This window comes from Eschscholzia californica, unplaced genomic scaffold (assembly GCF_041429995.1).
Source record: "Eschscholzia californica isolate CP2 unplaced genomic scaffold, dmEscCali1.0.p SCAF_4, whole genome shotgun sequence".
Classification (NCBI taxonomy): Eukaryota; Viridiplantae; Streptophyta; class Magnoliopsida; order Ranunculales; family Papaveraceae; genus Eschscholzia; species Eschscholzia californica.
The window spans coordinates 41,558,318-41,574,724 of NW_028238461.1; the positions used below are offsets into that span (position 1 = coordinate 41,558,318).

At 36.0% G+C, this 16,407-nt stretch overlaps 2 protein-coding genes across 6 annotated transcripts; one reads left to right on the forward strand and one right to left on the reverse strand.

The window, feature by feature from the left end:
• The first annotated feature begins 2,734 nt into the window (after nt 1-2,734).
• Nucleotides 2,735-6,575, forward strand: LOC147544766 (RNA-binding (RRM/RBD/RNP motifs) family protein). Of its 2 annotated transcripts, XR_015239753.1 has the most exons (7): nt 3,849-4,324; nt 4,417-4,552; nt 4,703-4,811; nt 4,915-4,951; nt 5,050-5,269; nt 5,381-5,634; nt 6,371-6,575. XR_015239753.1 is itself a non-coding variant. In XM_086673415.1 (6 exons), exons 1-6 carry the CDS (start codon nt 4,115-4,117, stop codon nt 5,470-5,472), a joined length of 804 nt encoding a protein of 267 aa, XP_086529541.1. In that variant the 5' UTR covers nt 2,735-4,114; the 3' UTR covers nt 5,473-6,143. The 2 variants fall into 2 exon arrangements, 1 of the variants encoding a protein (XP_086529541.1); XM_086673415.1 differs by lacking the exon at nt 6,371-6,575 and having other exon boundaries at nt 2,735-4,324; nt 5,381-6,143.
• Nucleotides 6,576-9,543: 2,968 nt separating this feature from the next.
• LOC147544767 (polyadenylate-binding protein-interacting protein 12-like) lies at nt 9,544-13,902 on the reverse strand. 4 transcript variants are annotated; one of them, XM_086633683.1, is made up of 12 exons: nt 13,539-13,902; nt 12,869-13,374; nt 12,655-12,765; nt 12,495-12,539; nt 12,334-12,406; nt 12,104-12,216; nt 11,898-11,957; nt 11,778-11,825; nt 11,601-11,669; nt 10,490-10,551; nt 10,302-10,360; nt 9,544-9,852 (listed from the first exon to the last, which is right to left on the reverse strand). In XM_086633683.1, exons 2-11 carry the CDS (start codon nt 13,310-13,312, stop codon nt 10,303-10,305), a joined length of 1,083 nt encoding a protein of 360 aa, XP_086489809.1. In that variant the 5' UTR covers nt 13,313-13,374; nt 13,539-13,902; the 3' UTR covers nt 9,544-9,852; nt 10,302. The 4 variants fall into 4 exon arrangements, 3 of the variants coding, with proteins under 3 accessions (XP_086489809.1, XP_086489807.1, XP_086489808.1); XM_086633681.1 differs by having other exon boundaries at nt 10,288-10,360; XR_015223262.1 differs by lacking the exon at nt 13,539-13,902 and having other exon boundaries at nt 9,544-9,893; nt 9,965-10,360; nt 12,869-13,536.
• Between the last annotated feature and the right edge of the window lie 2,505 nt (nt 13,903-16,407).

The following is a 16,407-nucleotide window of genomic DNA, read 5'->3' on the forward strand; positions in this document are numbered from 1 at the left end:
AGATATATCCTTGTTAGATGCATAGTTTAATTCTAAAATATTATGAAGGGCATATTATGGTTCTTGTGGATGTTTGGGAATGTAGAGACTAGTATGACCCATAGATTTATTTCTTTTATTTTAAGCACAAATGGGTGTGTTTTGTAATTTCTCCTTGTTTTTAACATAGTTGAGTTTCGCCTCATAATTTAATTTCAAGTTTATACGATTGCATATTATTGGGTCTTGCAATTAATTAGAAAGTTTAGGGTTAAGTGTCCATTGAAAGACTAAAAAGATGGAGACTTATGTTCGAGTACGAGAAATCAATGGGGGTCGAGGATGGGATCCAGTGCGAATAAAAAAAGATCCTAAGAAGATTAAATCTTTTAGATTTTAGGGGTCATACTAAGATCTACGTGGTTGATTTAGATTTTTGTGTGCATTTACTTACTTATTTATGTTTACGTCGTAAAGATTTTATGCATGAATTAACTATAAAATTTTATTATAAGACAGAAAGTCCCTAAGAGCATTTTGAGTAGTATGCCCGCTTATAACAAGACATCTGTGAAGCCCTCGATCATTAATAGTCAGTTCTACCTCCGCAAAGTGTCATTTCTTATCTAGAGACATACTAGTAGACTCATGATTGGCCATAATTCACAAGAACATTATGGGTTTAGAGGTTTACAAGTCTATATGGTTTGCTCGACGGAATTATCAAAAGGCTAAATTTTGGAATTCCGGACAAGAGATAGGTTTTAACGCAAAGATGTGACCTATCAACCAAGAGAAAGAGTATAATTAACAAATGCGTTTACTTACCTTGAATGCATTCAAGGGCATGGCCTCTGTCCGCTTGATCTCAAAGGAGTGGGATCTTAGAATCACTTTATTCAAAATGAGGCGATTTTCATTCACAAAGTGTAGCCCAAAATCTTGTAGAAGCTATTTTGGTAACAAATTTATAACTTCGCATTCCCTTTTATAGGCTACTAGTGGCATAATTGCAATAAATACAACCGTCGTTCAATCTTTGAGAATGGGAAGTTGAACAAAGACAACTTTCTGCCGGAAAAAACTCTGAGAATTGTTCTCAGACACAAAAACAAAGAGAGCGTACAAATGTCCATCTTGACTTCTACATCAACGACTGAGGAGAGAAAGAAGCAAACTTTATGACATCTAACCTTGTGTTCATTTGCAACAAAAAAACCTTGTGTTTCATGGGCGTTCCAACACATTGCCTTGGACCATCACTTTATATGCAAAAGGTGGCAGTTGGTTTGTTGAACATTCTGTTTGTTTCATCTCGTGAACAACCCGCTGATATTTTGACGAAAAGCTCGTCTCATTTTCGATTTTTCGAATTTTGTCTAAATTTGAATCTTCGATGTTCACCGAAGTTCAATTTACAGGAGAGTAATAACAACAACATGTCTCACGGACCCGCTGTCAGTGTAAGATAAGAAGAGATATAAACTTCTTATTTCGTGTTTATCTTGGGTCAAGATTAGCATTTGAGTCAAGATTTTGTCCGTTATAGGGTCCGGGTCACAGACTAACTGTTGACCCAGTTGACTAGAGACGATCGTTAACAACCGTTAGTTTTTGACCCAAATGCTAATGTCGTACTTTTTTATTGACTCTGACGCTAACTTTAGCTTTTAATCATTGGAACATGGGCGTCTTAAGAGAATTTGGTGAAAGGTGTGTGAGTTTCAGGGATGTACACATTTTGATGGAGAACTTCTCAGATTTGAGAACTTGTCAGACGTAGAGCGGAGCCTAGACCTAAGCTAGCTCTTCCACCATCGTTAGCGCTGCGAAAGACACGAACCCTGACCGATGAACCCGCCAGTAGAGAGTTGTGAACACCGACGACCTACCATTGACAAGTTGTGTTAGCATAGGTCAATCTAATAGATCTACTACTTAGCATAGGCCCCTTCAATGTATCAAGGAAATAGTCATAAGAACTCATCCAATGAGATTTTCAGAGGGCGATTGTATCAAACTCTCAGAAAGAAAATTAAGTCCATGTGATATTTGTAAAAAATATTTTGAGGCACTGGTGCAACAATTTTTGCATCGGAAAGACGCAATAATTTGAGGACGCGCATTAACTGCAGAATAAAGCATGCTCCCTCTACTATTGACATATTGAATCTGATGAACATTTATGTTTTTGAATTACATTGAAGTTTTGTTAGATCGATCAATATGTGTTTTATTTTGGCATTATAATTTACTTCAGAAATATTTAGTTTCAGGGTCAACGTAAAGTTTCGACGTTAGTATTTGGGTCACAAACTAATGGTTGTTGACGACCGTCAGTAGTCAACTGGGTCAAGGGTCAGTCCATGACCTAGACCCTATAACAGACAAACTCTTGTCCCAAACGCTAATTCTAGTACTTTTTCTTGACCCAAATACTCGATATCCCTTTTTCTTTTTATATCCTCATACTTTTAAACTCTTGATGACATAAATACACAGGAGGTATAGGTCATTCCTCATCTCAAACGCCAAAACGGAAAAAATATCATGATATGTAAACGCCAAAACGGAAAATAGTCACTCAAACATCAACTCACATAAAAGGAATACTTTTGTACAACGGACGACTGTTTAGAAGGAAAACAGTAACCGTCCATACTAATTATTAATTACAATTTACCGTTGTAGCGCTAGTTTGAATAACGCTAGTTTGTAATGAATTATATAAGTTCAAAACTATCATTTGAAATTCGATGTAAGCGGGTTGTTTCCTAATCTCATTTGTTAAAGGTAAAAATACTAAAATAGTGAAAAATATATCCTATGATGGCCACTTTGGTCCCCATTAGAATATCAGGAGCACTTCCTGCCTCTGTTGCAAGTTAATGTGAAAAAAATAAAGTTGTTTTCAAACAATAAAAACCAGGCCAAAATTATCACTTTCAACAAACTCTCAATTTGCTATTATTACAAGTCTTCTCCTAATTAATAGTAAAGTAATAAAATAAGATGTTGTACACATTCTTTGTTTCTCTTTTTTCTCTCTCTATCTGTAATGCACTTTTCTGTTATTAGTATAGCTGCTCTGCTTCTGCCAGGGAAGACATGGCACATTAAGGACTACCCAGTTGCAGATTTCAACATTTGAGAGAAGAAAATAAGAGGTTGACTAATGTAGGCCCACAGCCCTTACGAAAATATTAGGGCCACGCTTATAAGTGTAAGGCCATTATATTGGTAATGAGTGAAGAGGACCTAGTCGTTATATTCTTCGTTGTTGGAGACCACTGTATTGAGATTTTCACACGTCTCCTAACGTTTAGTTTAACACGTGTTTTTTTCGAGTGACTTGGAGTCCATGTGGCTTTTAAACATATTACGTGTGACCCTAGCTCTCATACCATGTTATGTTTGTGGTCATCCAACTTAACGTTTAATAAAATAATCTTGTCGAATATTTTTATCTCCAAATTATGTGGGATCGCATCATCCGAACAGTATTCGACAGCGAACGACCGGCATTCCATTGGAATTGTATCGAGATATCAATAAATTTTTGGTGGACTTGGCAAGCTTACACCAAAGCTCACAAGGAAGAGAGAGAGAAAGGGTTTGAGATAGTGAGAAGGTTGAATACAGCAAAGCAAATGGTTTTACAGGTAGAAATATAAAGTGTTTTTGAGATTGAAAAATGAAATTCTATCTTTAAATTTTCACTGGACCATCTCTATTAGCCTTACTTATGTGTAGTCGTGGGTACCCACTGCAGCTTTTTGTCGTTTTCAAAATTGTTTCACTTTCTCTCTCTAGAAAGAACGAAATACTACTCCACTACTTATATATATGAGTATTGGTTTCTTTTGTTTAATCTGTCTTCTTTCTTTTAATTTTATCTTTCCAACCCTCACCTAGTAATGATTTTCTAGTTAAGGGTATTGCTGTTTAGGAATCTTCATAGGTCTTGTAATTCTACAAAAGTAATACATTCCATCCATGGGCTTCTCTCTTTATTTTGGTTGATTGATATTTGATATTAGATCAATCTCTCTCTCTCTCTCTCTACTTTCTCTCTTCTTGTTCTTGTTTCTATTTGGAATCTTGGGTTTTCTTTCTTTTGTGAGTTTCTATTTGCATGTCTCAACAAAGGCAATTGGGAATGGTGGGAGGAAGAAACAATGGTAGTCAATTAATTGACACAACTTATACAAAGATTTTTGTTGGAGGATTAGCTTGGGAGACAAAGAGAGACACTATGAGACATTATTTTGAACAATTTGGAGAGATTCAAGAAGCTGTTGTGATTACAGATAAGAATACAGGAAGATCTAAAGGATATGGATTTGTAAGTAGATTTTTGATTTCTTTGATCCTCATTTTTGATGTTTAGAGAAATGGTTGTTTTATTTCTTGTCTTTATTATATTTGATTGAATAGGTCACATTCAAGGATCCAGATGCAGCTATAAGAGCTTGTCAGGATCCATCTCCTGTGATTGATGGAAGAAGAGCTAACTGTAATCTTGCATATCTTGGTGCCAATAGATCTTACCCATCATCTACTCCTCAACCAGGTCTCTCTCTCTCTCTCTAGTTAAATCCTAAACCCCATTTTCATCTTTGTTGTTCTAACTTCACTTTAATTACTTTTTCAAGATTTACTTATAACCATTGATCTAAGACTTCAATGACTTCATCTTCATTCATTTGTAAAAATTGTGTAGGTAATGGGAGATTCAAACCAACACTAGGATCAATTCCATCAACTTATGAAGGATCTTCTTCATACTTTCACCAACAAACTCCTTATACAATTCCTTATTCAACTTATGGGTATGTAAGAAAACCCTAAAAACTTCAAAATCTAATGATAATTTTAGCCTTCAAATTGATTCCCTTTATTTATACTAATTATGTTTTCTTGTTTGGCTATTAGGTATACTGGATATTCTCAAGAGAACATGTATCAAATGGTGAGAATTCTATTTCCTACATTTGAACATTTTATCTAATTTATTGACATTCTTGAATTGAGAAGTTGATGATGAAGATAACATTTGAGTTCTTGCAGAATTACTATAATGTATATGGAGGGCAACAACTTTCACCTTACTATACAGCAGCTTCGGGGGCACCCGGTGGAGTTTTCCCAAACTATTATCCATATTACCTTCAAGGTAACAATGGACAAGGTTTGAGAGTTCAGTATCCTCAATGGGTTCAATACCCATACTTGTCTCAGCCTTACACACCACCGATACTTCCGATTCCTACTTCATCTTCCCCTACAGGCACGTTTCGAATCTATGAACTATTCACATTGATATTTGATTACCCAATTCTTTAACTAATGTTGTCATTCATTCAACAATGAAATTTAACCATTTTGATGATATATATAGGTGTGACAATTGCAATTGAAGGTTCTTCACCCACAAGATCAATCACCATTAAAGATCCAGGAACTAGAACAGAACAGAGTTCATCAACTTAGTTCAAATTACAGGAGGGAAATGTGAAGTCTTTCCATGACTAACAGAATTGATGTAGAGAGAAAGAGAAGTGGGGAGAAAGAACAAGAAATGGATATCTATAACAAATAGTTATTAAGTTAGAAGAAGAAGAAGGAATATGGGAGGTTTCATTTTCTTCAAAGGTACTTCATTCAAGGGTAGAAATTATAGAAAGAATCAAGATAGCATCATAAAATTGTTTCTTCATGGGAAGAACAATTGAAAATATAGTTAACTATGATCCATTCGATCTTCTTCGTCATGTTCAATGGTTTCTTCATTGTTATCATCATACATTATCGTTTTAGGATAATAGAGTCTTAGATGTTAGTTTAGAAGGAATCAAATTTATATGTGTTTATGTTATCATCAAAACAAGGTTGAATCTAAATATTTGATTTGTATTCAACCTAAAAATTCTTCATTCTTAGATTATTGATATGAGTCTCAAGAAGCCAAGTAGGACTTCGACGAGACACTATTTTTTATGTTAGAGGTAATCGAATTCGGATGATTTGTTTTATGTCTCCGTATCGAAACAAAGCGAACTTCGGGTAGCTTGATCATATTTGTAATTTGTTATTGTTTTTTGGTTCTTTGTTTGTTCATCATCTTCATTATCAATTATCATTATCTTCATCTTCTTCATTCATTATTACTCCTTTCTAATGAAGAATTTGGGTAGTGGAAAAGCTTATTATGTGTTTATCGCTCCGGTCCTCTTAACTCTCTTTCAGTATTGATACTTCAAAATACATAATATATTGCTCTGTTTTCAATCTTTCTTTGTTTATTAAAACCTAACTTATAATCTCATATATCACTTTCAGTACTAGTAACTTGTTTGTAATTTAATGGTTCTTTATCCTTGTTATATAGGATCAACTTTTAGGGTGCTATAGAGTTATGTCTGGAATCCAAGGGCCCAGGGAAATTAAGTTCTACTTTTTCTAGTATAAAGTTGGTGCATGCTAGTTTGCATCATTTTTGCTTCTTTCTGATTCTTCCAATTTGATGAGAAATAGTGGAGAAGCTTCTTGTAAAAAATGAAGGGTGATAATGGAATCCAATGTTCTGTTGCCAATGTATTTTGTTTTTCTGCTTTTGTGTGTTGATAGAGAGAGAGAGAGTGTGATAGAGCCTGAAAAACCAAACAGAGCAAAAGCCAAGTATGAATTGACTTAACATGAAGAAAATTGATAAAAGAGGCTACAAATTTAAACCTACCCTCCATCAATAGTGAAAAAACCATCAAAAAAAGGGAAAAGAGAGTTGACTGCAAAATGAAAATAGTTGATTTTGTATAGGTCTATAGTAGGTTTTGACTTGTAGTCTCTTCTATTATTATTCATTTTGAATAAAGAATTGAGAGATAATAACATCTTGTTTCTGTAGGATCTACCATTACAGTTAAGTTGAATCCCACCAATTACATATTGTGACACTCACACTTTGTTGCTTTTAGAGAGGTTACAATTTATTAGGGTATAAATTGTACGTAAATGGTAGTTTTCAATGTCTATTAATCCTTAAGTTGTATATAATCATTTTTCTCTGAAAGTGTGTTCTCAAATAGTTAGCTCTACAACTTCTCGTGAGGCATGGTGCTGCCTAGAATAAGCATTTGTATCTCCATCTCAAACTCGTCTTATGCATCTCCATTTACAATTACATAAAATCAATAAACCTTCCTCCATTTAGATAACCTTACCACCATGAAAAATATCGTCGATCAACTTGTAGCTACTTCATGGACTAATTCTGACGAATTCTTCATGTACTTGGAGTTCATGGACCAAAATACGATGCATTTGTCACATCTACTATTATAAGGACTTCTCCAATAACATTTGCTGATTTGCAAGTATTTTACTTACCCAAGAACCTCCTAACTATGACTACTAATGTAAACATCATATTTATATTGCAGGAAAAATATGTTAGGTTAATCCCACATTGGTTGTGGAAGGGGCAGGAGGTGTGTTAATAAGTGTGGGAGAAGGCTTACCTCTTGAGCTAGCTTTTGGGGTAAGAGAGGCCAAAACCACCCAACACTGATATCAGAGCCCGGTAATAACAAGTCTCGGCCCAATAACTATTGAAGTTAGGAGGCAATGTGTGAGGGTGAGATTGTTAGGTTAATCCCACATTGTTGTGGAAGGGACAGGAGGTGTATTAATAAGTGTGGGAGAAGCCTTACCTCTTGAGCTAGCTTTTGGGGTAATAGAGGCCCAAGACCACCCAACAAAATAAAGTAGTCGGTCTTCCACATAGTTCTTTAATCAATCCTAACAAAAAAAAGTTCAGTCGTGGTCGTGGACAAGGAAGTCCAGGTCATTACAAGGAACTCGTGGTAGAAATAGACATGTTGCGAAACGATGCTACAAACGTTATGACGAAGAGCCTCAAGAATATATTATTCGCCAACAAACTTTCAACGCATTCCATACACTGGCAAACGTTAATACATATCCACAGAATTCGAGAAAACAGGAAAGACTTTGAGGTGGTCCAATTCAAATACACCATAAGAGAACTCAACTCGCAAGCAGATAAGCTAGCTAATGAGCAAGACAGAAGAACAGAAGCAAAAAGTGAAAAAATGATCCAGGTATTCTAGTTGATAAATATTGTAATAACGCTTTTATTAATTAATGAAGTAACAGTTTCAACAAAAAAAAAAAACAACTTTCAACGCTCAACAATATGTTCATGTTGCATCGCATTTGACTCCTAATGAACAAGACTTCGTTCAATCTTGGTGCCCTGATTATGGGACTTCTCATCACGTAACACGTGATGTTGGTAATCTTACAACTCATTCTGATTATAACTGTACTCTGATTCGAGGGCATCTCATCACGTCGAAGCCATCAAAGAAGTGATCCGAAAGAACCTTGCCACCTTAACCGTGACAAGGGAGGTCGGCCTGAGTCTTCTAGGCACTTTATATTTTGACTAGATAGACAACTTCGGAATTGATTCTTTGTCATCTTATGCCAGTCTAGTTAAAGAGACAAAACTTTTGAGATTTTTTCACACTATTTTTGTTTTAATCTTGTCCTTTCATTCAGATTTCTAAATTCCAAATCATAATTGAAATAAGATTCCTAAATGAGCAGAGATAAATTTTATCTAGAAAACGTTTTGGGTGGGATTTCAAGATGGGGAATTAATCCCATATAGGATTCACTGGTTGCTTGGAATACTTGATTTGTTCAGCTACTTCTCTGGGGGAAACAAAGAGCATTTGTGGGGAACAAAATTTTGCATACAAAAAATTTTCAGTTTTTTTCTTTTCCCAGCTTCCCTTCCCACCACTAACATCAACTCCGGCCACCATCATTCTTTGGCGCCACTACCACTCCTTCCTCTCTCTTCTCTTCCTCTCTATCTCTTCTTCCCCCTTTGTTTTCTCTCCTCAGACTCTCTTCTCCTCTGTTCTGACAAAGAAGAGTGCCCCATCACCGGAACCCCCGGTAAACCAGACGTTGCTCCGTCTCCATTTAGAGTTTCTAGTTGCTTCATCTCCATCTAGAGTTTCTAGTTGCTTCGCCTGGATCTGGAGATTCCTGATCCAAGCAAAGAGTTCCTGCAAAGGGTCTATGGCCGAAAAAGAGACAGATGAATGCAGAAGGATGGAATTTCCAAATTCATGCAAGTGTCGCCAGCCGGCGAACCTCTGCCAGTGACATGAGAAAAAAGGTGCGTTTGGGAGAAATTTTTTATTTTCCCACCTTATGAAATTTTGTACCGAAAACTTTCTTTGTTTATTTTTTTACTTTCTATTGTAAAACAACACCTTAGTAGAACAAGCATTTGGCCAATTTTACCAATTTTCTTACTCTACTTGTGCCTTGGTGAGTACTATCACATGGAATATTTTTTTTTTAGCTCATATCAACTTGAACTTGCAAACCAGGAAGAAATGCCTTAAACTAGCCAGTAGAGTGAAAGGGACATAATTCAAAGAGGCACCCACAGTATCAACAAAGCTTCCTGAACGAATATAAGAAAGAAATTATGAGAATAGAACAAACCACAGCAAGAACTATCCATCAAAATAGTCTAATTTTTTTAAGATTTTCCTATAGTTGTGCACTTAATGTCGGACCGATTAATAATTCAAAACCTCGAAGTTCCATCCAAACTCTCTCTACATGCTAAAAACAACAGATGATATAACTTCACCCTTAAACAAACACCAACCTAAGTATGAGATTGCCAAAAAACTATAATTATCCAGAGATCAGTAGATATCTGTATCCTAGATACATAAAGCTGTAACCTAAGAGACCTGCAACTTCGATTCAACGGATGGTTGGTGAAGTCGAACGAACCATCTTCTTTGGCTGGTTTCCCTGGAGGTAGGTAAAGGTAATCAATGTAAAGAAAAATGAAACTGCAAAAATGAAACCCTTAAAACAAACTCAAGGGATAATTATGTACATTTGGAACGTTTTCCTTTTAGGCCACTTAAACTTGTGTCGAGGTTTAAACCACTCAAACCCCACCGGCAAAGCTAATGAAAAATGAACACAATTGATGGCTCAGAAAATTAAAATTTGATCAACTCTTGATGGGTTTATTGAGTCTTCAAGAACGATATAGAAGGTGGGAAATCATCCTCCCACAAAATCAAACAGTCATCTTCATGTCTATATGATGAGGTCCATTGGTGTGAGGAAGATTGTTTGAAGTGAAGTAGGACGAATATGCTGATAATTTATCTTCACAAATTTGATATAAAGGTAAAAAAATGAAGTTAAGAAACAAAAAAGTATTAGTCCACAAACCTGCTATCATATACCTCAATGCATTGGTGTACGAGGAGCACGAGGGCGAACTGGGGTCTTCGAAGGGCTTACCCTACATTTAGTGAAAAATTGGAAGGTCATGACAGATTTAAAAGATCAAAGCCAACTAGAATGCAACTTTTAATATAATCTAATACCTTCAAGCCGACAAAAAACAACAAGAAGTCATAACGAAAAGTACCTAATTGGCAAGGATCCCAGCACCACACCACTACAGTTGAGAGCAGCAGTTGCACTATCAGCCTATCATTGAAAAAATAAGCATGAGAAATCCAGATATGGGTACAACTACTGTAGTCTACAAAGCAATACAGGAAATGATAAATAACATTTCACACATTCCATCAACTTGCTTAAACCTCTATGCTCACAAATATTGAACTTTTCTGTCTCACTTTGATTAAATTTCGCTTGAAATAGTTCATTGAATTTTTTTTCTTCATTTCAGTCATTCCCATAAAAATGTATATAAACGGAAAGCGTGAAAGAAATTTCTTCAAACCAAAGAATTTTTTCAATAATTTCGGTCGAATATATCAACTTCTAGTACCATATTTATAAGTCGACAAACTACATTTCTAATACAGTATAAACTTTAGATGGTAGCTTCTCAGATTAGATGTTTCCTCGTTTATTAAATTATTAAAATTTGAAAGACAGGTATTGTCAGTTCAAAACTATATACTCTTAAGTGAAATAAACTCAGCAACAATAACCTTCTATAAAACCTACTCCCTTATACTAGTAACCCCCATCATACGCATCTAATCAGAGTGCCTTCAATCATTATCACAAATAAGTCCTTCCTAAGGTTTTGCACTGCAGAAGTAAAGTCAGAGAAGTTTTGGGCCAATGAACCTGTATTCATATCTATGGAGGAGATACGAGCTTCTTTGTCATCCATAATTTTTTCCCTATGGCACGTAAAGAACAATTATCTAACTCAACTTTAGGTCTATCCGTGGTAACATGTGCTTCTGTATAAAGAAGTCCCACTATACATCCCAGAGACTACACTGATTCTTTAAGAAGTAAATATGTTTTCCACGTAAACATACAAAACTTGTTAAACGATCCTACTCTATAAACCTTGCCGTTAAACCTTTATTTTCTCCTCGAACCAGATTTCTCTTTTCTTACACATTAATTTGGCATATGCATCATTCAACCCCACACCATTAGGTACACAGATAGAAAAAACAATTTCACGGAGTCGGCAGTCGCAGTTCCAACAACGACAAATATATCAAAATGTAACACTTTTAGAACAAAAAGAAACAACAGAAAATTACCAGTGCGAACTCAACAAAAGCAATACGAGTAGAATGCTGATGATCCCCTAGAAGTCGAAGGCGGTAAACCTACACAACACAAGATGCGCTGCATTAGCTCTTTCTTTTGATAAAACTAGAAACCCAATTTCATGAAGCAAAGCAGGGGTTTTGGTATTTTTATAAGAAGGTGCTAACCTCTCCACATACTGATTCAAAGAAGATTTTAACATCCGCTTGAGTTACCTACACATAGTTAGAGAAAAAAGTTCACACCCTGAACCAAATTCAAGGATCTTAGAGGAACTTCAAGACTACCTTTTTGTCTATATTTGTGCAATAGATTGTTCTTGCACACATCTCACGTTCATCTTCAGACTGAAAACCATACAAACAGATTTATCAAGGATACACTTGAGATACATTAGCAAGAAATACGTATCCTATTTCTAGATACCCAAGTTCAAGAGAGTAACGGATTGGTGGCATCAAATAAGAGGTAAAAAACAGTTAGATGGACTCACCCTTGGTAAAAATGTAGGGTTGACAGGGGCGATTGCAGTTTTTGAAGGCAAAACCCTTACAGGGTAGTAGCCAAGCATAGTCCCTGCCAGACTCAATGCAGCCCTTGCACCATCTAAATAAGAATGTAGCGAAGAGAAAGCAAATTTAAATGTAACATCATGTCGGAAATTCATGGAAACTCAAACAACCCAAGAAAAATAAACGTAGGTATTAAGGTTGCAAGAGATACCCTCGTCAGTAAATTCGATAAAAGCAAAACGGAGAACAGAGTTTGGATCACCACAAATGCGACAGTCAACAACCTTCAGCCAGAAACAGATTTTTTTTCTTAAAAATAAGGCTTTACTACGAAAATTTACTGCCAAATTACCTAATGAAACACGTATTTACCTGCCCACAGTTGATGAAAAGGGCAGCAAGCTGTTCTTCGGTAACCTTGATTCCAAACAATAAAAAAGTCAGCTAGCTGCGCAAGTGGATAACGAAACAAAACAAAACAAAACATAGATCAGATGTCGAGTTCAGGGGAACCAAATGTATCTTGTTTTACCTGGTGATCAAGCTCAGATACATATACAGTCCTTCTAATTATCTCTTCTCGTTGTGCCATACTCGTTCGGGCATTCATTTTCCGCCTCCCTTGGCTAGTAATAATCTTCTTCTGAAAGTGAAAATAAAAGTAAAACATAGAAATAAGTAACAACACACACACACACTGAGATTTTCAACCAAAAAAAGTGCAAAAAGCCATGATTTCATCATACCCTTAGATTAGTATTTCCATGACCAGGAGAATTTTGCATCAGAAAATTGTTAAGGTAAAAAGCAGCACCAACTGATCCATGATTAGATAGTGAAGGTGGGACAAACTCTTCAGCCATAGGATTCAACTTAGAGAGAAGTTCTTCCAAATCCCTCATATCCCTTTGAAAACCTTCACTCACTTGTTCTTTCCTATGTAAATCTGCCCCTTTTGGTTGTTGATTCTTCAAAATCCCATACCCATTGTTCATTTCTCCTCTCTGTTGCTTCTGAAATTGCTGGAGTTTCAATTGAAAGGTCTGATCGGCCATACCCAACCCTAAATTGTTCTGTTTCCCTTGATCATTTTTCGCTGCTTCAAAATTCCCATTTGATGAACCACCACCACCACCACCAGCAACATTAGAAACCCCCAAATCAACAGTTGAATTTTCAACAATAGCCATGATCAAAAAAACTTCTTCTTATTATTATCTTTCTCTCTCTCTAGAAATCTGAGATCTTATCACTGCAAAAAGATAGTATCATTTCAAATGTCTTATTAGATGAATAATAATTATATAGAAAGAAATAAAATCTGCCCTAGAAAACCAAAAACAGAAAAGAAGAAGAAAAGCAGAAGAAGAAAACTTCTCAAATTAGAAATTGAGAAGAGTAAAATAAAAATCGTACCTTTTACTTTATTATCTAAATATTTGTTTTGTTTTTTGTTAAGATTATTAGTCTATAATAATAAAATTCAGTTCCTCGAGATCGCTTATAAGAAATGAAACACAGAATCAGAATCAGAAGAAAGAACTTCTCTGAGAGAGAATTTTAGAGAGAGAGAGAAAGAGAATAGAAGTTCTTGTTTCTCTTTCTTTATTAAAAATAAAAATTCCAAATTCTTGTTTAAGATTTGGAGTCTGAGAGAGAATTTTAGAGATTGCAAAAGTAAGTCGATGGATCCTCCGTTTTCATTACGGCACTAACTACGTAATCAGAAATGTAAATGACCTTTCCGACTTTCTCTCTCTCTCCTTTCTTAATGGGCGCCAAGTGAAATTAACAAGGGTGCCTGCTCCAGCTCCAGTATGCCTCCTCGTAAAATAACGGGGACTTACATGAGATTGGAGTAGGGGTGGGAATCGGGCGGGCGCGGTCGGGCTCGGGCTACAAACTGCCGGGCTCGGGCGGATCGGGCTCGGATAAGCCGAGCCCGAGGTAGTGAGCCGGGCGGATCGGGCCGGGCGAATCATGAAATTGAAGTGCCCGTAGCCCGTCCGAGCCCGGCTGCCCGAGCGGGTTCCAACGGACTCGGGTCGGACGGGCTCGGGTTTTTGAGATTTTTTTTTTTTTTTTCTTTTTTTTTTTTTGAGAAGATTTTTTATTAATTAACCTAACTATTTCCGAAACCCTAGATTCCCACCCCTAACCATCATACACAGATTACCTTCTTCATTAAGAAATAGAGTTAGTGTAGTTTATATAGGTTTAGAGAGAAAATGAGAGTGTAGTTTATATAGAAAAAAAATCTATCTCCTCTGCATGAGGTTGTGGATGTGCAGTATAATAATCTGGAGTATAATAATCTCGAAGAGGAATGATAAATCCCATGTCTAGTTTTAGGAATGATAAATCCCATGTCTAGTTTTAGGAATGATAAATCCCATGTCATCTGGAGTATAATAATCTGGAAGCACTACGTGGGCACCACTGCTTGGACATATAATGTTCGCCACACCATTGTCTACCATTTTTCTTAAAGCATCACAAAAAGGTCCAACATATAATATAGGTTTAGAGAGAAAATTTATTCTCATTAAGAAATCATAAAAAATTGGAAAAGGACAACAAAAATCTGAGTCTGGATCCTCAGAGGAATCATCAATATCATCATCAGCTTCATCATCATCATCATCATCAGACCCATCCCCATTAAGAAGAAAACGAAGAAGAAGAAGAAGAACAACAACAAGAAGAAGATCTAACTCATCAACACCCACATCTTCACCTTCATCAACAAGAACAAGGGTTCATGGATTTTATCAACTTCATCAACCAACATCACTAAATGGTGTTGAATAGATGAGAAAGAATAATGGTTATGGTGTAATGATGTTTGATGAGAAGGGGAGAGAGAGTAGAGAGAGGAGGCGGCTAAGAGAGAGAGGCAGAGAGAGAAAGAGATTAGGTTAATATTAGGGTTTCTTTGTTGAGGAGAGGAGGGTTTTTATAATAGATAAGGGCTTGTCGGGCGGGTTGACGCTGGCGGGTTGACGCGGGCGGGTTGACGCGGGCGGGTTGATGCGGGCGGGTTGACGCGGGCGGGTTTACGCGGGCGGGTGTCGGACGGACCTAACGGGCCGGGACTCGGAATTGAGGGTCTGTCCGAGTCCCGGCCCAATAAGCCCGAGCCATCGGGCCGGGTATGCCCGGCTCGGGTAGGACTCGGGCTGCGGGTCAAAACGGTCCGGGCCGGACCCCGGGTTCCCGGACCGTTTTCCCAGCCCTAGATTGGAGTTTATGTTAACACTATCAGTCACTCGGACAATTAAGTGTTGACATTACCACGTTTTTTCTATTATTAGACTAACCCTCTAAAATATGACTAGTTTCTCGCTAAATCTCAGAGTAGAAAATACACACATGGACAATTTTTCACTCATAGACTAAAAGATTAAAAATTCTTTTACCAAAAGAAAAAAAAAACTACTAAAAAGGTAAAATTAATAATTTTTGAGTCTGTGGTCCAAAAATCTAAACCTACTCTAATATTAATATAAGATTTTAAGTCAAAATAATAATTATAATGGATATTTAGTCCAAATTGATCAATCTCTATAGAAAAAAAAAAATCTCTATCATTTCTATTTAATCATAATATCCATTATAACCTTTTATATAAGAAAAAGCTCACTTTTGAAAATCAATCCCCAAAATTCTTTTTCTTTTTTTTCTTAGATTTTTTTTCGATTGATTTCAAACTTACTATTTATTTCGCAATATACACGTTATTTAGTATCAATTATGTATATTTCTACAACAAAACACATTTAGTATAGTTAAAGTATGTCTAGATGTCAAAGTTACAACGTTTTTCTGTTTATTGATTCTTGTTTTGCTTCATAAATAACGTGTTATTTTTATTGTTAAAGTTTCATACTTTATTTCATTTTTTATTTGCGTCATACATAACACATTATGTATCAACAACGTTTCTTCCAAAAAGGAAAATGACTGAAATCCTATTTTCTGGGAAGATTGGACCTTAATCCCTTTTGAATTTTATTTTGGGCCTAAAACCCATGGACTCTAAAATTAATCTCTCTAATATTACCCTCATTTGTCTTTTTTTTTTAATTTTATTTACGTTTAGCCACTTATATTTCCTCTCCTCATCTTTTTTATCTTTCTCTCTCTTTCTTTATGATGAGTAATATTAATGGAGATCTTTAAAATAACCATTTTAAAATAAAAAAATCTTTCTAAATAAAAAATATAAAGTTCTCTTATTCATTCTTTTCTTTTGAAGAGCAGCTGTGTTGATGGAGGGACTCGA

Bases quoted from the DNA above. Each gene is read 5' to 3' on its own strand.
- LOC147544766 (XM_086673415.1), top strand. From the start codon at position 4,115: ATGTCTCAACAAAGGCAATTGGGAATGGTGGGAGGAAGAAACAATGGT. The intron at 4,553-4,702 runs GTCTCTCTCTCT...AAAATTGTGTAG, and splicing joins ATCATCTACTCCTCAACCAG to GTAATGGGAGATTCAAACCA. The intron at 4,952-5,049 runs GTGAGAATTCTA...GAGTTCTTGCAG, and splicing joins AAGAGAACATGTATCAAATG to AATTACTATAATGTATATGG.
- LOC147544767 (XM_086633683.1), bottom strand. From the start codon at position 13,312: ATGGCTATTGTTGAAAATTCAACTGTTGATTTGGGGGTTTCTAATGTT. The intron at 12,540-12,654 runs GTAAAACAAGAT...TTTGGAATCAAG, and splicing joins TATCTGAGCTTGATCACCAG to GTTACCGAAGAACAGCTTGC. The intron at 10,361-10,489 runs GTACTTTTCGTT...CACTAAATGTAG, and splicing joins CTGGGATCCTTGCCAATTAG to GGTAAGCCCTTCGAAGACCC.